The 24,524-nt window shown below is 37.7% G+C and overlaps 2 protein-coding genes across 7 annotated transcripts; both read left to right on the plus strand.

The window, feature by feature from the left end:
* Positions 1-19: 19 nt before the first annotated feature.
* On the plus strand, positions 20-2,424 carry mrpl44 (mitochondrial ribosomal protein L44). Its single transcript, XM_088427476.1, has 4 exons — positions 20-221; positions 840-1,308; positions 1,436-1,614; positions 1,695-2,424. Exons 1-4 carry the CDS (start codon positions 52-54, stop codon positions 1,867-1,869), a joined length of 993 nt encoding a protein of 330 aa, XP_088283602.1. The 5' UTR covers positions 20-51; the 3' UTR covers positions 1,870-2,424.
* A 1,956-nt stretch (positions 2,425-4,380) lies between these two features.
* On the plus strand, positions 4,381-23,547 carry agfg1a (ArfGAP with FG repeats 1a). 6 transcript variants are annotated; one of them, XM_088428113.1, is made up of 14 exons: positions 4,381-4,695; positions 10,969-11,062; positions 12,347-12,462; positions 12,773-12,938; positions 14,351-14,507; positions 14,926-15,045; positions 16,919-16,990; positions 17,813-18,025; positions 18,430-18,601; positions 18,690-18,769; positions 20,406-20,513; positions 21,728-21,880; positions 22,028-22,122; positions 22,708-23,547. In XM_088428113.1, the coding sequence occupies exons 1-14, from the start codon at positions 4,529-4,531 to the stop codon at positions 22,765-22,767; spliced, it is 1,773 nt and encodes a 590-aa protein (XP_088284239.1). In that variant the 5' UTR covers positions 4,381-4,528; the 3' UTR covers positions 22,768-23,547. The 6 variants fall into 6 exon arrangements, with proteins under 6 accessions (XP_088284239.1, XP_088284240.1, XP_088284241.1 ...); XM_088428114.1 differs by lacking the exon at positions 16,919-16,990; XM_088428115.1 differs by lacking the exon at positions 14,926-15,045.
* Positions 23,548-24,524: the final 977 nt, after the last annotated feature.

The following is a 24,524-nucleotide window of genomic DNA, read 5'->3' on the forward strand; positions in this document are numbered from 1 at the left end:
TTTCTTGTTTCTGGTCGGACTAATTTAGCTGACGTACAGTTTTAGTCAAGCATGGCGTCAGGGGTGATTAAAGGCGCTATTACGTTTGGGTCACATTGCCAATATTTTCGTTGGAATGTCACTGTCACGCAGGTTCGAGGGGTCAAGCGTTGGATGAGGGCTTACACAAACATCTTGGCAAAAAAGCTAAAACTTGAAGGTCCTCCACCTCCGAAACCAAGGTGAGGCTAATGTCGGCTAAAACAATGTTGTCAGAGATCACCTATTGGACTATTAATGATTTGAAAGAGTTAGTTTTTAGGTGTTAATGAAATCGTAATACGTAAAATTCTTGCAATTATCACTGGATCGCGTGAGAACCGTCAGCGTGCATTCGTATTCGTATCTCGTTTCGTATTTGCCCAAAATCAATAACGCTGACGCGAACGTTTTACTATAGGACCTCTTGAAACGAAGGGCAATATATCCGCGTAATTTATTGAGAATCGATGCAAAAACTATACAAAATAACTCATTAATTTGTGTTTTTAAATGGCATATTTGAGGTAAAATGTGTTTATTTGTGACTAGTTTGCAGAGTTCTTTAGCTGCTTAGTACGTGCGTATAAGATGGAAATGTCTACCTGACTGGGGTGGACAAACTGTAATATTTCATTTCATAGTGTACCTAATTTGGATAGTGTAAACGTAACCCACTTTCACTGTTGATTTCAAGGTATGTTACTTTATTTTTTATATATTTTTTAACTTTATATCAATTCCACAAAAAAGTCAGTTTTTCTTCCCAAATTCACCCTTGTCTGCTATACATCTGATTATTTTTTTCTACCCTCCCCTAGATCTCAAAAGCCTAATTGGGATTACCATGCTGAGGTTCAAGCTTTCAGCACCCGCCTCCATGAGAATTTTTGCCTGGAGCAACTGAAAACCGCGTTCATAAATCCCTGTTACCTGGAGGGGGAGCTGAAAAGGAGACAAGAGCTGGGCGTGGACTCTGAAGTTGCATCTCTTGCTCTGAATGATAATAATGAGTTGCGTGCACAAGGAGAAGCCTTCACAAAAAGCTTCCTTACAGATTGGTGCAGGGCTAGTTTTCCCAGCTTGCCAACAGAAGGAGTGGAAAGTGTTGTCAGACACCTCACTAGTGTAGCCCTTGTGAGCCATGTTGCTCGAAATCTTGGCATTGAAGATCTCACCATGAGTTTACAATTCCCTGTCTTGGACAATGTGCTTCATTCTACATTCATGGCAGTTATTGGAGCACTACATGACAGCAGTGGAGCAGAGCGGACAGGATATTTCCTCAGGGTGAGTGTTGATAAAGAACTGAATCAAAATGTGGTCAGAGACCTTTGTTTAGCTGAGTTGTCTGTTTGAAAACAAAACATTTAACATGAGTTCTTTCTAAAAAATGTCTGTATCTTCTTTACCTCAGGATTTTATAGTTACCCAGCTAATAGGAAAAGACCTGTTTGATATGTGGACAGTGGTCAATCCCATGGGAGTTCTGGTGGAGGAACTAAATAAGAGGAATGCTTCTCCACCTGAGCCCCGCCTCATCAGATCTGCTGGGTCCAGCACTGTTCTGCCACTGTATTTTGTTGGTTTGTACAGGTATGTTTGTTTATTAACACACTGTTTATTTTACCTGTTGCATGTTTTATTTATTCTGTTTCCTCGCTGTATACATTCAGCGATAAGAAGTTCTTGGCCCAGGGTCCAGGTGAGACACTTATTGCAGCGGAGGAGGAGGCAGCTCGTGTGGCCCTGCGGAAACTCTATGGCTACACTGAGGACCATAGACCCTTTGACTTCAGCCCACAACCCCAGCATGAGGATCATTTACTTCAAACTGTCAGCAGCAGTTAATAAACCAAGAACACTCAGGTTGTTAATTGTAGATGGAGAACATGTTTCTCAGTATCAACAAAATAATGTACATATCATGGAATCATTGTCTCAGTTAATCAATGAAAAAGTTTATTTATAGGGCACTTTCCAAACAGAAGTAGATAGCTGAAAGTGCTTGACTGATTAAATCATGAACCCCCACCCACCCCCATGGCATCACCCATGCAAAGTCAAAACACATGACCATGGTTACACTCACTTTGCCACCTTCCACTAAGAACACACACTTATATACCCACACACACATGGAAAGTTAAATTTGCTGAACACAAGGACTTAGGGCTGCGTTCAGATCAAGGATGTCTTGTAGTTTTTGTCTGGCTCTCAACAAGAACTTAAAATTTGCAGGTCTAGTATTTGCTGTAGAATACATGTTTAAGAAGATAACATTCTTGACCTGGTTGGCTTACAGAAGAATAATGTATTCAATGTTACAAAACATGTTTTTATATTGAACATCCAGTGTAAATAGTCTTCTGTTTACTTAAAATTAAACATCTAATTCTGTTCAAAGTCATTGTCATCATTATCACTTTGGATTGTCAACGCAGTACAAACAATACAATCTGTAGATATGTCTTTTTTTTCCTTGTGTGTAGCGATGCCCCAAATAGAGGACTTACTAGAGGTGTATTTTATTTTTACTTAAGTATGGAATGTTAGAACAAGCTATTCAGACAAAAAGAAGTCCTTCAGATTTGTAGTTGTTTTGCATTTGCTCTACATGTTGTCTCCAAATATTTGTTCTTTATCATATGAAATATTAGAATAGGTGTCACCACGTCCACCTCACAGTGCAGATGTTGCAGATGCGCGTCCGGCCCTGGCCCTATGTTCTTTGCGTGTCTTCGCTGAGTGCTCCGGTTTGCTCTTGCATGGTAGGTGCATGTAGGACACACTAAATCACTGGTATAAAACTCGAGGCCCGGGGGCCAGATGCAGCCCAACAAATCCTTTTATGTGGCCTGCGAAATACTGAATTGACTTCAAATTTCAGGCTAAAATACCAAACTTGCAAGTTTTCTTCAATTTTTCCTTTTTTTTTCCAATCTTTCTTTTGAACCGCTTTTACTGGCCTATGATTTCAAAGCTAGGCAAGTGTGTGACGAACACACCTAAAGTTGATTTGATTTCACAGTCATTCTGACCCTCGGACTACATAATATAACTACAATGTGTCCCACGGTAAAAATGAGTTTGACACTCTCGCTCTAAATTGTCCTTAAGTGTGTTTGCGAGTATGAATGGTTGTCTTATTTTTACTCCATATGAGATCGGCTGACAACGAGTTCAAGATGTACACTGTACAGTACTACCCCACGACGACTGGGATAGGCACGCCCGTGCCCCCAGTGAGGATAAGCAGTTATGATAACGGAGGGGTGTTAGAATTGCATGCTCCAGATGCTATTGAATCGAAGAGCAGGAGTCAGAATAAACTGCATATGAGTGTTGATATCGGAGATATTGGATGCAGACAATATAATCCATTGATGCTTTGTTCGTTTGTTTTAATTTGCCTAATTTCGATATCGGACCGAAGATGACAGTGAATATAGAGTTTGAAACCGTCAATAATTTCCATGGTGTTCACGGATTTACAGTGGTAGTTATTTTATTGGTATTAGGACTATTAAGGGCCGTTGAGGGGAAATAAAAATACTTGTACGGGGTTCTCGGACTCAAACGTTTAAAGAACCGCTGCTGTACAGGCAGAAGGGGAGAAGAAGGGGAGAAACGTAACGCCTCTCTCTTGCTGCTGCTGTGATGCTGCAATCCACAGGATGGCGCTGCTTTGTTGAAGAGAGTACAAACAATAGAACAAGTCAATGCATTAAAGTAAATTAAAACAAGACGTCTGTTATCAGTAAAAACAAGATTTCAGCAATAGCAGTTGCCGACTGCAGTAATACACATGAATAAGTAAATTAATCCCACAGCAACCCTACCGGTTGGCATACTTATTTTGTTAACATGCTAACGACCCCGGAAATGAATAAAGAGAACTGTCTTGTTTGGACTATCCACGACTGATTTGACGTATCATGCTGCGTTCTGGTACTCAGGCCATCTGTAAATTATCTTCCTCTCAGATCCACGTTGATGTGGGGATACGGTCCAAATCGTTTTTTTTATTACCATTTTCATTTTTAATAATATAAACAGTATGTTGAGACGATAAAATATAACAGTGATTGAAAATATTTGAGGTTGTTGGGGAAAGCACGATTAACAACTACTAAGGCAAACATTTCCAGTGAAAATGTTTAAATGACTAACAGTTAAATTTAATACGTACTGATCAAATCACAAATATTGGTGTTTTGCGAGGAAATATGTAGTGACTGTGAGCATACACTCGGGCTGCCAAGCCTTCGATAATGCCACCGAAAGGGCGTTGCAGTTAATTTCCGAGCTCCCAGCATACAACAAACGCACCATCAAAACTCCAAGAGGAGACGCGAGGCCACCCCGTCACCGGATCTATCACCTTGCCCGCCCTGCCTGTCTGCCTGCTAAACGGGTTGGCAACCTTTATAAAGCACATACCTTTGTATTCAAACATCAGGTTGCCTTCTGTTTCCTTTTAGTCAAATCGCGTTGTATAAACGTAATAATGGCGGCCAGCGCGAAACGAAAGCAAGAGGAGAAACACCTGAAGATGCTGAGGGAAATGACGAGTTTGCCTGCTAACAGAAAGTGCTTTGACTGTGACCAGCGCGGCCCGACCTACGCCAACATGACAGTGGGCTCCTTCGTGTGTACCTCCTGCTCGGGCATCTTGTGAGTTACCGGGCCGCCCGATCTTCCTGTATCGTGTACATGTCACGCCACATACCACAATGTTAAGTTTTAACCCTGCACATGACCAACACGAGCACTTATCTACTAGCTACTGGCTAATGACGGTTGCTCTAGCAACGTTGGTGTTGCAGGGAGTTCTAAAATGTACTTGTTGACATATGACATTACTGTCAGTGTTGATCTAATGTCCTGTTTAACTTTGGGCTTCTCGTGGCTACCGGGGAAAGCAAGTGACATTTTACAAGCCAAGTCACCTAACGATCGGCGCATGTTACCAGTTGCTTGGCAAATCCACCAAGTGAGTTTGCCAAATTTACAGTGCTCCACGTACTTATTTGTATAGAACCTCGAGCGATCCGATCGCTGCTTTTAGATGTTTGGACTGCATTACATGTATAGTAGAGCCTGTTTGAGTTCAAGATTGACAGTACAGTTGTGTAATCAAGCATCTGTAGGATGCCTGGGATTTGGGATTAGTGAAGCGTTCGCCGACGGGCATTCAGATAGCACTTGTTACTAAGTCCTCTTAGGGTTCCTCATCACAGTGGAATAATGATGTGAAAACTGTTTCACTTAATTTGTGTTAGCATTGACAAAATGTTTTCCATTTATGAGTGCATCAGAGTTTATCTTAGCAGTAGTTAAAAACTAATATAAATAAAATACTGTACTTTTTTTTGATAATTGTTATAATCTAAAGTAATAATTAATTCCTATTTTGTTTTATAATTAGTTGAGTATAACACATTGGTTTTATATGGGGAAAGGAGGAAATTACAGAATGAATAATAAACTATAACTGCTGCTAATCCTGTCCGTGACATTTAACAGGCCTGGCTACAAGTCAACCGCTGGAAACAAATTATGGTTTGAGGTATAGGCATAGCACGTTCGTCTCAAAGTTCAGGGACCCGAATTAAAATCCACCTCTCTCCATCCTTTCTGTGTGGAGTTTGCGTGGGTTCTCTCCGGGCACTCCGGCTCCCTCCCACACTCCAAAAATATGCATGGCAGGTGTATTGGACATAGTAAATTTTCCTTACGTGTGCTCGGGTGTGTGAATAGTTGTTTGTCTCTGTGTGCCCTGTAATTGGCTGGCAACCCTTTCCAGGTATCCCCCTGCCTACTGCCCAAAGTCAGCTGGGGGAGGCACCAGCAAGCCTGCGACCCTAGTGTGGATAAGTGGCTCTAGAAAATGAATGAATGGATGGATGAATAATTAGCAAAGGAACCATGAATGTTGAAAGTGTTAGGAAACTTTAAAAATCCCACCCAATAACTGGATGAACATGCAATTTCCACATAGTGGAAGGCTCCAAGCATAGATTCAAAACTTTGAGGTGGATAAGGTTACCACTCAGTTGCTAGACCAACACACAGAAATACAGGAATAGTAAATAACTGAGCAATAGGGCCGGATGCTAATTCATGCTCTAGACATGTGATCAACATCAGTAAGATCACAATATCTGAAAATATCCTTGGTAAAATGTTTGCTTGAAGAAAATCAAAAAACAAACACTGACAACAGCATTCCATATGATGTGGGGAGACTATAGCATGATATTAGATTTGTGATAAAATTATAAGCACAGAGAGGAAGAGGAAATTTCAAACGAAGCATATTATGAATGCACAGAAATTGTTTTCGTGAAACTTGTCTGCCGAACCAACAAAGAAGTGGACATGTGCACGTACGTACAAGCATGGGGCAAACATACACTGAATGAAAGTGTCGCTGATCTTCCTTCAAATAAGTATTTTTCAACAATAATAACTGAAAATAGTCATTTGTTGAATTTGCAGTGTTAGAAGGATGTACTTTTTTGCTGTAATGAAAAGCTGTTTCATTCAAATCAGTCAATCAAAAAAATACTGCCAACTAAAGGTATTTTCAACATTCAAATTGTTCTTTAAGGAGTTGATTTTACTGTGTGCCAGTTTCATAGCCAAGTTCTAGATAAATGAGAAAAACTCACTTGGATCATCTAAAATGTGGCGTATACCAGCATTTTCTCCATATACATTTTATGACTGGGTTCACTTCTGCGGATGCAAGTTTTTACTTTCCTTTGAATTTTCAAGCAGTAAGCACACTATATATTTTTGATCTTTGCCAGTTCAGAAACTTCAAAAAACTTTTGTAATTCAGTCTTCTAATTGACTTAATTTAATTTACATACTTTTTGTACATTTTTTAATTACTTACTAATTAATTACTACCATCTTGTTCACGATACATAAAAATACATACATGCATTCATGAAAAGAGATTTGCTAAGGGAAACCATTTGGAAATGTATAAATTGGAGGAAAATAAATTAGCTCATTATCAGGCAACTCAATAAGCTGTTCATCTGGCCTTCCTGTTCTGTTTATTTATGCAGTCTTGCACACGTCCTTCCTGTTTCATGGCAATCACTTTGATTCCATTTGACAGTCATCTCTTCATTTCCCGCTAGATTTGTTAGTTTCACCTTTTCTTTTGCCTTTGTCTGCAGGTACTTATTTTCTTTAGTTCTCTTAATTGCTAGCATTGTAACAGTTTTTTTTATTTATTATTTTGTTCTTTGCTCCCTCTAAGTTAACGACACAACATGCAAAAAACTAACAATATTAGACCTGTATTCAATAATTGCAGTGTTTACTTTTCATTAGTTTCATTTTAAATGATGCTAGCCATTTGATACTGATATTCAATTCAAATGTAACCAGGGATAGACTTGATTGCAAATTGATTGATTGCGAGTAAAGAACGTGGTCAGTGATTTGGCAATGCTTATTAATCAAAAGGTTGTTGAGGAAACAAGGCAAAATAAGATTACTACTTAATACTTGGTTGCGTTCAGCAGAAGGGTTTGAATTACATTGCAAAAAGTTTTCTTTTTTCCCCTGTCATACCCTTTAACAACTTTATTACTATGATATAGAGGGAAAACTCTATTGCCTTCAGCTAGTTTGGAGAACATAAGAGAAAAGAAAAGTGAAACGTCGGCAAGATAAGTTACAGTCAAACAGATCAGTGTGTAAACGTTGTTCTCCTCAATTTTACCGTGCGTCAAAACAGGACTGTCGAACGCTCACACATAGGGAATCTCCTTTACAATTTAAAATATTAACTTGTTGTTTCAAGTTAACATTACCTGACTTGGACCCAAATTCTGCTGGGACTCCAGCACACTCGCGACCCATAAGCTGTTACAATGAAAGAATTGGTTGAAAATATGTGGGCCTTTTGTAAACTTTCTTTTTTTCCAGTTGCCATTGATTAGAATTTTAACATACACCGTGAAAGTGTCGTACCTTCACCGTAAGCATGGGCCAATAATCGTAATTTCAAATCAATCATTTTTAAAAATATTGTGCATTTTTTCTGTTATTTTTTTTATATTTTTGTGCATGGTAAATGTTAGAGTAACAAATTCCATATTATAATATTTACATATTATATAATATATTATCTGGAAAAATGACTACCCCCCCCCCAAAAAAAAAAAAAAAATATATATATATATATATATATATATATATATATATATATATATATATAATATATATATATATGTATATATATATATATGTATATATGTGTATATATACATATATATATATATATATATATATATATATATATATATATGTATATATATATGTATATATATATGTATATATATATATATATATATATATGTATATATATATGTATATATATATGTATATGTATATATATATATATATATATATATATATGTATATATATATATGTATATATATATGTATATATATATGTATATATATATATATATATATATATATATATATATGTATATATATATATGTATATATATATATGTATATATGTATATATATATATATATTATATCTATATATATATATTATCTGGAAAAATGACTACCCCCCCCAAAAAAATATATATATATATATAATATATATATGTATATATATATAATATATATATATATATATATATATATATTATATATATATATGTGTATATATGTATATATATATATATATATATATATATATATATGTATATATATATGTATATGTATATGTATATATATATGTATATGTATATGTATATATATATATATATGTATATGTATATATATATATATATATATGTATATATATATATATATATATATATATATATATATGTATATGTATATATATATATATATATATATATGTATATGTATATATGTATATATATATGTATATGTATATATATATATATATATATATATATATATATATATATATATATATATATATATATATATATATATATATATATATGTATATATATATATGTGTATATATATGTGTATATATATTTAGATTCATATTGTCAATACCATGATCCCACGATACCATGATATTTTTGCTTAAGATTATATCATCAGTTTCTGATATCATCCCATGCCCAATTCACAGATATCGGTAGCATTAAAATCTGTAGCATACCACAATGTTTCAGTTTTGGATTGGGGTGTTGGAGACCTAGTTATTTATTTATTTATTTTATATATATATATATATATATATATATATATATATATATATATATATATATATATATATATATATATATATATATATATATATATATATATTATTATTATATATACATTATTATATATTATTATAATGTCTAAATTGAATAGGAGAATGTATACAATTTTGGGTATATTTGTGACAATTTGTGAAATTTTATATACAGTACTCAGTATTTATGATTTTATTTACGTATTTATGATTATTTGCATTGTGTGCAATGTGTTTTTATGTTCACTGAAATAATATATTAAAGGGAGATAAAAAAAATGCTATTGAAGTATTGATTTCGATTTTGAACTGCTATTTAACTAACAGAATGTTAGTTGATATCAATCCATCCATTTTCTACAAATATATTGAGACTAAATATTCAGGCATATTCAGTAAAGAGAAGATGTTGCTGTTTGCAGACAATTACAAAAAAACAAAAACAAAAAATATAAACTTCCATGTACCATCTTTTTGCGAAAATGTCTCATGCTATTACCTGTGGCTTACAGTCCAGTGCGGCTTATCTGTGACAAATCATTTTTTTGTCATTCATCACTTTCATATGTTTACTGGTGGCTAATAAAAACTGATTAAGAATAAAATGTGGAAGGAAAAATCATAATACATTTAAATCACATCTTATCTAAGTGTCAGAAATCATGCATATACTGTCTACCGATTGTATGAAAGATGCTTGAACTGATTGTAAGCCTGGCAGGAAAAAAATCTTTTTATGTTATAACCAGCATGTGATATGCATGTGCAACAGGAAGTGGTGGAGATAACTTGTTTTCTTGCTGAGACCTGCAAAGAAGTTGTCATTGTGCATGCTGCAACTTGATCTTTTGTCTGCACTCTTAACATATACTCTAACTTTGAGTTGCTACAGAAGAACACTCTTTAATCTCAGATAAACAAGGTGACTGGTTTAATTGGCCTTCTATAACTCCTAAAATTACACAAGTTGAAAGATTGATGTCATGTTTCCAAGTTACGTGTTTAATGAATGAACCCTCACTGACCCATAATTTTGGGAACATGTTTTACGTGTTAAGACTTATTCTAACACCCCCCCCCCCCCCCCCCCTTCATCTTTTTACCCCAATAATTGTGCTTGCTGAATGGGTGGAGTTGGAATTCATTACGTAAACACATTCCTTATGAAGGTGGAGGCTTTCCCTTGAGAAACTCTGTTCACAATGTCTGTTTCGGGAGGTTTGTTTTTGGCAGGAAGTAACCCCACTCAACCTATGTGTTATAGTTGTGTGGAAACTAGATTTACATTCATGTATCTAGGCATCTTGTAAATCTATTTTGCAAAGCATAAAATTGATAATACTTTGCAGCAAAAATAGACCAACCAAATCTCTTCTGTCGCTAGTTTTGTCGCTATTGAATATTTTTAGAAATAATATTATTGCTCATTAAACACTGGTCAAATCAAACATGTTCCATTTCAGAGTAAACATAGCACAACTTTAATTTTTCAATTAAAATGTATAAAAAATTATGACACTCACAGCAATATGCATCCCTTTGCATGCTGTTTCAATTTGAAACAGGCATTATGGCAACTATTATTTTTTTGTCAATGTTTAGAGCTACAAATCCTCTTTGAGAAATTGTATGCAGTATTCCAATATATAGAATGTCTGTTATTTTTCTCTTCCACAGACGAGGACTGAATCCGCCCAACAGAGTCAAGTCCATCTCAATGACAACTTTCACACAACAGGAAATAGAATTTCTACAGAAAAACGGCAATGAGGTAGCAGGCTTTGTCAATTTAAAAAAAAAAAAAAGTTTTTTTAAGTACTATAGTCAAATTCTCAAATACATATGGACATATTTTCGAAGACATTCCGACATATTCTTAAGTATGTTGTACTTGTTTAAATACAGTTGCATTATAGGAACAGACTTAAAAATATGTTTGAACAAACAAAGGCTAAATGTTAACAGCATTACAGTATTCCCCATGATATCATAAATTGGGAAGTCACATTTTGCAAACATGCGTGATGCACGAAAGCAACGCGTCTGTGAACGGGAGTGCAACCTGTCACTCCGCTGCTAATGAATGGAGTTTGACTGTCACAAATCTGCTGATTGTATGAGCAAGTAGCTTTCCCTTATCGCGGGTAGCAATCACATAGAAGCTGTGATAAATGTTTCTGCTGCCTTCCGACTAAATTGATCAACAACAGGAATAGTGTTCAATCATGTCTTTGTATTCTTCTTCTTTGCCGCCACACTCTCTCGCACGTGCATGCGAATTAACTGAGCTGCCCTGGTATTTTTGTACAAGATGTTGAAAATAAAGTCAAATGTATGTGGTCACATCCCTGTTGTGCAAACTGTGTCACATAACAAACAAGTTTACACACAAGGTTCAGGTCAGGGTTATTGTACTGTATATGGAAATTTGGGGGAAATTTGAAAGTTGGTTTCATAAGCTGAAGCTTGGCTTCCGTCTCACTCTTTTTTTTTTCTCATTTATTTTGCAGTCATCTGGAGAGCCATTATGAGTGTAAACTAGCTCTGCAGTTTAATGTCATCAGACTCTTATCTTCACCCATATTCAGTTTGCTGACATACTGGACAAACTAATTTGTATCATTATTCAGCAATAATTTCGGTAACAGGAAGTATAAAATACATCATTGTCACCTGGGAATTGAAGTCTATTTCTAGCTGTAGCAAAGCAGTAGACTCAAGGTTAAAGCGCAGTCATAAATCCTCCAGAGCTGTTTTATAAATACTACAGCCTTCAAGTGGCCTTCTGTCTGTCCAGAGAGACGCTTGGCATAGATTGCAATGGTGTATCCACGTGCATACATGTGAGCGCACCAAAATATGAAATGGATAAGATGTGAAACTTTGCGGGAGGTAATCAATGCAATTAGACATCTTATTACATTACATTTGGAGAAATGCAGTAGGCAGAAAATACTGACTTGGTTGATTAATTTCATGTCTTTTGATATACAGGTAATGTGTTAAAAGCCAAGCTAAGATAGAACCATTTTGTTTTCTATTGCACATGTTTCAGGTTTGTCGGCAGATCTGGCTGGGTCTTCACGATGGGAGAAACTCAGCAGCACCAGATTTCAGAGAACCACAGAAAGTCAAAGAGTTTCTTCAAGAAAAATATGAGAAAAAGAGATGGTAAGACACTCTGAAGAAACCCCTGTTAGACTTGCACCCGAATTAGTAAGAATCAGGTTAAAGCCATTGGAAGTGTAGTGGCACATACTGGCTTTCACGCAGTTGGTACAGGTTCTATTCCTGGCCAGTGCTCCAACACCCACTCACAGCCGGTCTCAAGTCCAGTTAAAGGAAAATGTTGAATTGCATTTGGAAAGGCATACAATGTACAAATAGTGGCAAGAATCATGCCATTTAAATTTGAAAGTATAGGTGAATATTTCTTTTTTTGCTTGTGTTATTTAGGTTTGTTGTGTGGTTTGCTTCCCAGGTATGTACCTCCTGACCAGGCCAAGGTAGTGGCATCTGTCCACGCGTCTATCTCCGGCTCCTCAAACAGCAGCAACAGCAGCACACCAGAGGTTAGACCTCTTAAATCCCTTCTTGGGGATTCGGCTCTGACCCTTCATCTCAGCAAGAACACCCCACCTAATCAGGTAATATGTCTTTGTCAGTGTCAATCAAAACTGAATTTCTGTCATTTTAGAGGATGACATTTTAAGTAGAGCTGTCAAAGTTAACAACTTATCAGATATTGTGTGGCTGTTGTTTGAGGGGATTGTACAACTCCAAGACAAATTACTCGAGGACAACAATGAAGAGCTTTAGTATATCTGTATATGGAAGGGCATTTGGAACCAACTAATCAGTGACATACAACAATGCCCAAACATACGGCAGTTCGAAAAGAAATCTAAAATAAGTATAGGAAAGAGGATGTGCTGTTATAACACTGTCTATGTTTTTTTTTAATCATTATTATTATTGTCATCATCAATGTTGTATTGCTATTGTTCGCAGTGCATGAAAAAAGTATATATTTATAAGAGTATATGTAAAAGTATAAGTAAACATGTTTGAGATACATTGCTTGTTGTTTATCATTATAATAATCTTTCATATTATTAGGAATTATATCAGTATATATAAGTAAATTAGCTGTTTTGGAATTCATAGTATTCTTGTCCAATGGTATAATGCACAACTCTTTAGTTATACAGTATTTCTGGTCATTGAATTTGAAAGTGTTTAGTGTTTGATACGTTGCATATTGTGCATTGTATATAGTAAATCATAGAATGTACAAATAGCATATGAAGTTGAGAATTATTTGATGTTATGATCATGTGAGGAAGGGCCTGATAATATTCCTCCTTTTTGGAATGTGTATATGTCAGTGTGTGTCATTCTGGTGACTGTTGACGACTGTGTAACTGTCTCCTTGTGTTGCTTAATGATGCTTGCTTTTGTGGTATGTTTGTTCTGAAATCTTTTGTCCACATAAGTGAAACAACTCAAAACTTTAAAAAAAAAAAAATCAAATTGTCAAATTAATTGACCGCCATTTTTCTAATTCAGTAATCCTTTAAAGCCTTTAGCTTAAAATGATGAAAATCCTTATATTTCATCCTGATTTCTGCAGTCCTCTTGAAAGTTGTTTATCTTTTGAGTTTAATTATGAGATATTTGATGTTACTTTGGTAAAACGACCTATTCAGTGAAACTGTTTCAAACTTCCGAGAGTACATTTTTCCCTCTTATGTAATATGCCTAATTGTTGTTGTTTTTTTTAATCACATACAATATAAAGTAAACAATGATAATTGGCAAATCAACTATGATAAAAAGGGGTTTGTATTGCAAAATTAAATTTTATTCGATTAATCAATGAAATTGTCAAAAGATTAAACTTTTCTAAAAATATGCGTTTAGTGACAGTATTAGATTTGATAGTTTGGATTTCATAAAAGACGGATTTATCTGAAGGTTTTGTGCAACATTAGGTTTACTCAAACCACTTAACCTGTATGACAGGCCTGTTGACCATTCCATCCCCTGTCTCTGCTAGTCTCCAGTGAGCAGTCGTGGGCAAACCCATCTACAGCATGACAAGAAGTTTGACCTCCTCAGTGACCTGGGTGGCGACATCTTTGCTGCCCCACCAAGAATGAATGCAGGCGCCGGTTCAAGTTTTGCAAACTTTGCACATTTCAACAGTCACACAAGTAAGTGATTGGTGTATTTGTAACCTAAATAAAACTGGATTGATGTACTGTCGAAACTTTTTAGAAGGGATGCCATTCCTTGAGCCATAACACTTTGTGATTTTCTTTATGTTGTCATTCCACATATGTGTACTCAATCCTCAGCTTTTATTGCTGCTCTGCATTAAAGGTCACATGGCATTATCTTCCCGATTATATCACATTCATCTCATAATCCTATGTGTGCGTGTGTGTGTGTGTATGTATGTGTGTGTATATATATATATATATATATATATATATATATATGTGTATGTATGTATGTTTGTTTGTTTTTTTGGTCTGACTGATCTATGTCCTTTACTATGTTAAATGTCATTCTCCTCGCATTGTCTTTGTTGCCCTGCCTATGTGAACATCATCGTGACCTCTCCTTCAGCGGCACAGAATGGCAACACAAAAGCAGACTCTGCCCATTTTGATGCATTCATGAGCACTCCTGGATCTTTGTGTGGTTTCCCTTCAGCATCCCAAGCCCCATTCCCAGCCCCAAGCACAGGTAGAGCAAGTCACCTTTACTGGATACATCCCAATTGCATACTACATCACATCACAAATGCAGTGTGTGTCAGTATTTAAAACAATTTGTACTATTTCTGATTAGTTTGATATTTGAGTCCATTCTACGAATGTACTGTATATCAAGTACTGTATATCAATTTGGGTAGATCTTAAGCAAATACTCAGTCTTTAAAAAAAAAAAAAAACTATAATGGTAATATAGCGCTCGCGTAGCATGTTTGTTTTGTGATTGGCATGTCTGTTTTACAGTTAGGATGTGACATGGTTCGTATGGCGTTTACATATTTTACCCTTGTTTGCATGGCTTTTCTCCAGGCAATTTCTCACACATTCCAAAACTTGCATGTTGTGTTCAATGAAGACTCAAAGGCCTTGTCTACACACAGTAGTTTAACTTACAGTAAAACTCCTCTACAATGAAACCTGCATGTGCATAAATACCTCCTCGTGTGAAAAAAAAAAATCATACTTTGAAGCCTTTCCCTCTTTCTTACTTCCCCATACAACGAAAAATCTCCCTGTTGCATAATACGAAATGTTTTTTTCTGCATTTGCCAAGTGTCGCTTGGTTTGTGCTTGACCCGCCGGTACGCGTTTTGCAGGACTATATACTTGGTGCGGCTTTCCTCCGCAGCTATATGATATTCTTCCATACTGTAGGTGGTAGTAAATGGAGTCTACAGCATACGGCAAACAACACTACTCTATAACAGAGGTAGAGAATCCTAGTAGATTCAAACGATCTAAATTCTTCCAAGCGTTATTCAACAGACTCCTCATCTCTCTCCAACATGGTGCTCGCCAGGATTTGTTTACAGTAGTCCTTTTCAGCCCAATCATAAAGGTGTTTGTACCAGTGAACTTCCTTAGGCAATAATTCATCCGGCATATTTTCCGCTCGTGAAGAAATTCCGGAAGGTACGCATTGTGGAAAATCTGGCCCGCATGGTCTTCATGCAGGGAGGCGTAAGTTGCCGAAATAACGTCATTTTGACACGTTGAGCTGCACAGAGCTTGCGGACGCATCAAGCATAAACCGAGCTTAACACTTGAAGACAAGATAAAAGTAGTAAAGATGAAAGAAAGATGAAGCAAAGTGAAAGAAATTATTCAAGTATGAAGATAAATTCTTGTTGTCGATATATGGCATATTCTTTCTGTTTTCCTTTTTCAATATTTGATGGTATTGTCTTTAACTTAAGTCATATTGTAAATTGCACAACACATTTTTTATGTTTACGTCCGAGACATACAGTACAGTAGATTTGCTATAGTGAAAAGTCCCCTGTTGTGAAAAATTTCTGGTTATTGGTTGATTTTTGCTTTTCATTTCATTGGCCGGCCTATCCTTCCCGAGTAGTGGTGTTGGACTGAATAATGTAATGTGATGGAAAGGGACTGATTGCCACTTTCCTGTGCAGATGCATATGGCATGCGCTACTTCATGGAGCACCAGTTGTTTCTTGCATGTGCTTGATGTGACAGATTAAACCTCTTCACGCACAACAGCAGACCCTAGTAGGGATCCCAAACTTGTCATTTTGCAGGGTGGAGGTGGAGGTAATTTTATTGATGAATGTCAACATTAAAGGTTTATTAGCTTATCCCTCTCTTATAGGCTGAGATTTTCTGTCTTGGTCTGTGGTGTGGTCAGCCGCTTGGCTTCAGCAGCACATTGTTCATTTTGCAGTTGTGTATGCGTTCTTTCTCTTTCTTTCTTTCTTTCTTTCTTTCTTTCTTTCTTTCTTTCTTGTTCAATTCATTTTTCTCCACCTTACATTGCTCATTACCCCATTACTCATTTTTCTCATTCCTTTTTTTTTCTATCGATTGCTGCGTTTGGCTATCAGCATACACTGTCCTCGCATCTAGCCACTGTTCATGTGAATTTGAAACTCCTCTACCTCACCAGGTTGCATCCAGTAAGTCTCACACTGGGTTTTGCCTGTTTTATTATCCAATGTGCAATGTGTTGCCTCCTGTACAGTTGCAATACAAATATTAACCATTTCAAGTTTCCTTAATATCTACATAATTTGGTCATAAAATAGTTTCCAAACAGTCTGAGTGAAGCATAACTCTTGAAGCATATTTCCCAACATTCTCACATATGCTTTCGTTTTGCAAAGTGTGCTCAGCTCACATCAATCTATAAATTGATGTGAATTTGGGAGTGGTCTGGCTGTGATTGACAGCTGCAGTTACGCTCACTGCAGTGATATAACAACAACTCCCTATGGCGGAGTGGCTACATCAGGATCACCAATTGACATCATTATTCTCTGCTCGTCCAATGAGAGGACAAACAACCAAATTGTGTTTTTCTCCAGTGCTTAACCCAAAGATGGTGCCACACAGGAAGCTTTTACCCCAAACTCAAGCTTTCATCAAGCATGCACCAAAATGCCCAAATAATGACCTGGACACGTAGACAGCATCAGTAGACACTGATTTGGGGTTGAGTCCCCCTTTAAATTTATTAAGTGTAACAAATATTGAGAGCGGTGAAACGGGGCTCAAAGGAGTTTACATAGTCAACCTCTACTTAAATTTATTTGTCATGGGGGATGTATACGTATCACGTGAAAACGCGCAGATTAGAAAAAGCGCTCTTCTGCACATCCAAGGCCTACCTTCTTTCCAATTTGACGAGTCATCTTCTCGCTCTTTTACAGAATGTTGTGTCATCGAGCACCAACAATCCACGTCCCCTTGTGACTCTACAATCTCTCTCTTTCATGCAGGCAGTGCTTCAGGGGGACTAGCAAATGCTAGTTTTGCAAATTTTGACAACTTCCCTAAATCATGTAGCGCTGACTTTGGATCCAGTTCGTCCTCCCAGAGTAACTTCACAGGAGCAGGCAGAGACACCGTACAGACTACTAGTATCCCTGCCGATAAATACGCAGCCCTCGCTGACTTGGATAACGTGTTTAGCTCTGGCAAAACAGAGCAAGGTAAACCTCTCCTGCCTAGCCTGTTTCATCAAGCTCAGTTGTTTTGATTAGCGATTATTTTCTGTATTGGGGAAAAAAGTGCATACGTCACAAGTAAAATACATTTGGTGGCAAGTCAGGGCTGTTTTTTTTTTTTATTATTCTGTACGAATCTATATCTAGGACAGTATCCCTTTTGAGGAGGACTACTAGTTTTATTTTGTGGTTCCTTGGCTATGTGAATCCTAGCCACAACAAGCCTCAGCCTCAAGGTGTTTAATCATTGATATCACACTTTTTAATAGGTAAAAGATGGCAGGTAGTTCCAGACCCTTTGCCTTCAGCGTCTAAATGGAAAGAAATCCCTTTGGCTGGAAATAGTCATGCTTTACTGAGCTGTGTTGTTGTTTGTCTTTCCCTTTCAGGGGCCGCTATTCCTGCTGGGGTGAATTCAGCTTCTGCAGTGTTTCATAAACAACCAGCACCTGCAACAGGAGGGGACCGCTATGCTGCTTTAGTTGAACTCGATACAGTTTTTGGCCCCCCAGCTCCCTCTTCTGGTGTTTACAATAATAACACTAGTAACAGCACACAGGGGTGAGAAACGCCATGCTGCTTCACCGTTAGCATTCAGGCCTTTTTTTTTTTTTTAACAATGTCTTATTTGGCATGTGCTCTTGGCCAGGGTTTCATTTAGTTCAGAGAGTGGAGTACCCACAACCCAAACACAACATGTACTACCTGGCATGGCTCAAACCTTTGGCGGTGAGTAAGGCAAAAACCATGTTAATGCATTTTATCATGTTTTGATACATCACACTTGCAAATGAAAGCTTCTCTATCCTTAAGAAACCTCAATAACCTCATAAATGAAAACAGTTTTCAGTTTTCAGTTTTGTTAACTTTACATTAGCAAGTCTGCACTATTTCCAGATAACTCCCGAATCCTCACATTGATTTTGTATGTAAAATGTTGTTTTGGACTCTAAACACATCTTGATTTAGCACCAAGAAAAGGTACTGATGTTCAGCAATACTCATTCCATCCAGAAATTTGAAAGAGTATTTGAAAAAAGATGTTGAATGTATTTACCAGTTTCTGTTTTGAATGCTTTTGCAATGTAATTTGGTGATCTGTCTTTACATGTCCAGTCCATAAGCTGTCACCTTACAGTGATGGAGATGTTTGTGTGTCCCAATGATCCTCGGAGCGAAGTTGTCTGGTTCTTTAAGCTCCTGGTAGGGTCACCCATGGCAAACAGGTCCTCGGTGAGGGACCAAACTAAGCATGGCTCATTAAACCCTTATGATGGATAAAAACGATGGACACAAGTTTCCCTTGCCCGGACGCGGGACACCAGGCCAACCCTTTGGAGCCAGGCCTTTGGAGGTGGGGCTCGTTGGCAAGCGCCTGGTAGCCGGGCCTGCACCTATGGGGCCCGGCCGGGCTCAGCCCTAAAGGATAACGTGGGCTCCCCTTGTCATGGGCTCACCACCTGCGGGAGGGACCATTGGTGGGCAAGAGGGTAGCCTCTCTCTCCCTCCGGGTGGGGGATGGGTACTGACTGTTGTTTATGCCTAGGCATCAAACAACAATTCAGAGTACCCACCCTTTTTGGAGTCCTTAGGGACTCCCTCGTCTACTAGTGGACTTGAGTGCTCATGTGGGCAAGGACAGTGAGACCTGGAGTGGTGTGATTGGCAGGTAAGGCCCCCATGATCCATACACGAGTCGTACAGTAGGCACTTGGCACCCGGACTTGCTTAGCAGCAGTTCGACGATCGACTTTGTGGTGGTATCATCGGATTTGCGGCCGCAAGATTTGGACACTCGGGTGAATAGTGGGGCTGAGCTGTTAACTGATCACCACCTGGTGGTGTGTTTGCTCCGATGGCGGGGGAGGATGCCGGTCAGACATTGCAGTTCCAAACATATCTTGTGGGTCTGCTGGGAACGTCTGGCATAGTCCCCTGTCAGAAAGAGTTTCAGCAGAATTTCTCCCACGTTCCGGGGGAGATGGGGGACAATGAACCCGAGTGGACCATGAAGAGAATGAAATCTCGAATACAAGCATCGAAATGGAGCCGCTGCTCCTCCGTGTCGAGAAGAGGCAGTTGAGGTGGTTCGGGCATCTGGTTACGATGCCTTCCGGACACATCTTTTGTGAGGTGTTTCGGTCATGTCCACTGAGAGGAGGCCCAGGGGACAACCCAGAACACCCTGGAGAGACATAGTCTCATAGGATCACCTGGGGATCCCCCTGGAGGGGCTGGATTAAGTGGATGGGGAGAGGGAAGCCTGGGCTTCCATGCTGAGGCTTCTGCCCCCATGACCGGATAAGCAGAATATAATGGATGGCTATTACATGTTTTGTATACTGACTATAAGTCTTCTTTGCAGCCCCGCCGAATAATCCATTTGCTGTTTCTGGTGTCGCAACCGCACCGACCAACCCATTCCAGAACAACAGCAGAGTAGCCACTGTAGCGGCAGGTGCAGCAGCAGCAGGTTGGTCAACTTTTGTAGCTGAAGGGAAAACCTTTGCTTCACAATTGCTGATAATACAGTTATTATTTCAAATGTGTATGGCTGTCCAACACTTTAAAGTACATAGGCGTATAGTCATTTGATCATGTCATTGACAGACACCATATACTTCAGGTACTTCTTGAAAGAGGCGGCCCACATTTCTATTTCTTTCAGCAATTCATGATTTTATGAGCTAGAATATCACTCTGCTCTGTAAAACCTGCACTATTATATCCTTGTGTGCTACTTAAATCGGATATTCAATTTTGTTTGCGTTTTTCCCCATCCCAGCTGTATTATATTGGGGAGTAGAAGATTTTAAGCACACACAAATACATTTGCATTCTGGTAAGTGCTACAGGGATAGGCCACTGCACTGGGGACTTTACTTTGAATAATGTTAAAGTACTGGAACAACTTCGTTGTTTTGCTTTAATGTGACTTAAGCGTGATCATTTTGTGTGAAAAGAAAAGGGTTGCAAGCTAGAACCGCAGATTCAAAGTAAAAGCATTACAATACAGTATGTGCTGCTCGTCAAACAGTTGTTAACCTGGATAAAAAATACGTATATTGTTGAAATCTACTACAGTAATCCCTCGCTTATTGTGGTTGATGGGGACTGGAACTCCCACCTGATAACTGAATTCCGCAATGTAGAATTCTCCGCCTTAAGGACATTGTTTTGTACATCAATAAAGTGTATGAAATGGAATCGCCAAAAAAAAAAAGAAAACAATTCTTTTCAAACTTTCAATGTGTTTCATTATACTTGCTTGAATGTTGAAATGCAAGTATGTTCAACTGTATTAGCAAGTATGTTCAAACGTATTTGCAAATACACTTTTTAAACACACTTGCAAAAAACGTTTATCGCTGCATATAGGATAAATTCTGAGAAAAATGCATTTTTTTCCCATAATGCATGCTTAAGTCAATGCACCAAATCATTTTAGGGAAAAAGTAAATGGCTTTAGCCTTTATCCAGGATCTATAGCCCAAGAGTACCTCGTAATACCTGGATATTAAAAAAGAAATATCATGTTCAGCCGCACCAAGCGTATATTTTCCTTGCAGTTGAAAACATGCTTTAGATTACAGTACCTGAAAGCAGTGTGTTGTCAAATTACAAAAATATGAAACTAACTCAAAACACTTTTGGCGTTTAACCGTCTGCTATCCTGCTCTGTTACAGCCTCGTTTGGCACCGCATCTATGAGTATGCCTGCTGGATTCGGCAACACTGCAGCCTACAACCTCCCTACCAGCTTTAGTGGAACTTTTCAGCAGCCTTTTCCTGGCCAGGTGCCCTACTCGCAACCTGCAGCGTATCCCCAGCAACTCAACGGTGTGTGCGCGTGTGCGCATCAGTGTGGATAATGGTGCATTAAATTAAGGATCACTAATGCTAAAGAATGGCAGCGCATTCAAGGTTACATTTAATTCAGAAGGGAAAAAGTGATTGTATTATCTGTATTATGGACTTGTTGTGCAGGTGGAGGCTTTTCAGTCTTTGGCCAGGGCAAGCCAGTGGTGACTCCTTTTGGGCAGACGATGGCTGGGCCAATGGTCTCCAGTAACCCTTTTCTGGTCAGTGAGACAAATAAGCATCAGACTAGATTTGGTCTAAATAATTCTTCTCATTCAGTCGTAGTAATAGTCCTATAGTAGGAATAGTCAATCTTGTATGACAAAGGCATAATCCCAACCCTTTAAGAATATTGCTATGTGACTTTATTAAAGGTGGACTTCTGTCTCAGTCAATCCCTTTTTTTTGAAATTCAAAAGTTTAGTGAACATTTGTTTGCAACATTTCAAGTTTCAAATGAATCCTGCATTGATGGTGGTATGTTTGAAATGTATTTTTCGCTAGTGAATACTGTTACTTATTTGTTTGTTTTCAAATTACATTTAATGGCCTTAATTTTTCAAATGAACCCAAAGACCTTTTTAAGAATCTTGAAATTTAAGTCCAATTTCACCTGTCTCATGTAAAAAAGAAGGGCAGGCTAAAATTTGCTAAAGTTTTGGCCGCTCCAGCATTAAAGGGTTTATGTCTTACCTTTGTATGAAAAGTATGATGCTCCCTGTGATTGATAGTTAGGGGATCTCACGCTGACTTGATTATTTCTAGTCAACAAGTAGTTACTGATTTGTGTGCTTGTTTTTTTGTAGGGCTCAGGACCAACATCGCAATATCCAACAGGAGGCTCTTCAACAAATCCCTTCTTATAGCATTCCATCATATCAGCTCATCTTCAGGGTTGACTGATTGCGCTTGCACCTATTTCACTGTTTTGTTACACAGGTAGCTTTAAAAGGCAACGTTTGTATAGATTTGTATTTCACTTTGACATAAACCGAGATGTGACAGTCATGACACTGTGTACGGTGACAAAATAATGTGATGGTGAATGAAAAGGAGCGGTTGATCTCCTCCTCCTCCTCATTCAACTTGTGAAAGGATCCCAAAACTAGCTCGAAAGTATGGCTTTGAAAGCAGTAGTCAATCTTTATGTTCAAATTCTGTGAACATTTTTTTCCTTCGGCAAATCCACTCTTTGCACATATCAGTATTTGTACACAAGGTTTGTTATAATAGAGCTGTTGCTTGAAAAATCCAGTGGGTACTGCAACATTGTTTATTTGTGCAGAATATATTTGAGGTGAACCGGACAAAAATTGCATGTTCTCTGCACAATAGGAAAAAAATGCTGCAATGCACTGTGCCAGGCCACACCCACACCAACTGGCCTGGCTCACTTTATCATCCACATCCATGCCTGGGTGGCTTATGAACTGACAACCACTTGCATTGGGTAGAACCACCATTTTTAATTTCATTTGTATATACATACACACATAAATATATATATACATAGTGAGAGAGTGAGCGAGAAAAAGTATTTATATTAAAATGAGTTTTAAGAATTGACCAAATAGTTGATTTATATTGATGTATAAAAATATTTGTGCTGTTTATATGAATATATATCTATAAAGACTTAATTTCTACTTGCAGTGAGTAAATACTTATTTGTCTTTTTTTCTGGATTGAATTCAGAATAGCTTTTGGCTGGATGGTTTTTGTGGTCTAAGTGTATGTACACAAAGCAAAAAACAACAGCAACTTTTTGCAACTACAGTAGTTGGAATATATGATGAGCTGCCCAAACAAAAGCTAATATTTTAAGCAGAGGTTCTAAGCAGTGAACATAAATTGAATTGAAGCCCCTATAGTAGACATTGAGAGTAAAGATATACGTGTTTATATATTTAATTCATATTTCATCTGCAGTCACTGAAATACATTTTCATATGCATTTGGTAAAATGTCACGACTTTTTCAGAGTAGTGAATATAGATTTTGCCCATCAGCATAACTTCAAATACGCATTTGTAATACATTCTGAACAAAAAGAAAACACCAAAGGAGTCCATTTACTGCAAAACAAAAAATCCAAAATGTACTAAATGTTTTGCCACCACAGACATAGGAGGGACAGATCAATAATTGTTTTTACGTTATAGTATGAAATCTTGAAAAATGTGTGTAAAACGTTGAGCACAAATTCCTGCTTAAACTATTGGGTTTATCGTTAAATGTTGAAACTAGCAATCAAGCTAATATGCTGTAGGAAACTAACTGGTCCGAAGTGGGCCATGTGGAGCAACTTGAAAAATCCTGGTGGGCTGCTAGTTGGTCCTATTTTGGCCTGTGTTTTTGTTTCCAAATCAGCAAAGTGCTGTCGGTTGACCAAGTCAGGTGCAGAGTGAGTAAACTGGAGCAGCATGAATTTGGTTTGGCCTGCTTTATGCAACCATTAGTACCTCTATTTTGTACACACTGCAGAGAAATGGGCCATGCAGTGCAAGCATTCGCTAAGCAAGCCTCATTTGGTCAATATGGTGTAGCTCTCATAAGTCAAATTATGCTCAAGTGGCTTTTTTTTTTCTTACTTTTGTGAACAGTTTGGCTGCGGCATAAGACT

This window comes from Hippichthys cyanospilos, chromosome 11 (assembly GCF_059441005.1).
Source record: "Hippichthys cyanospilos isolate Australia breed blue-spotted pipefish chromosome 11, RoL_Hcya_1.0, whole genome shotgun sequence".
Classification (NCBI taxonomy): Eukaryota; Metazoa; Chordata; class Actinopteri; order Syngnathiformes; family Syngnathidae; genus Hippichthys; species Hippichthys cyanospilos.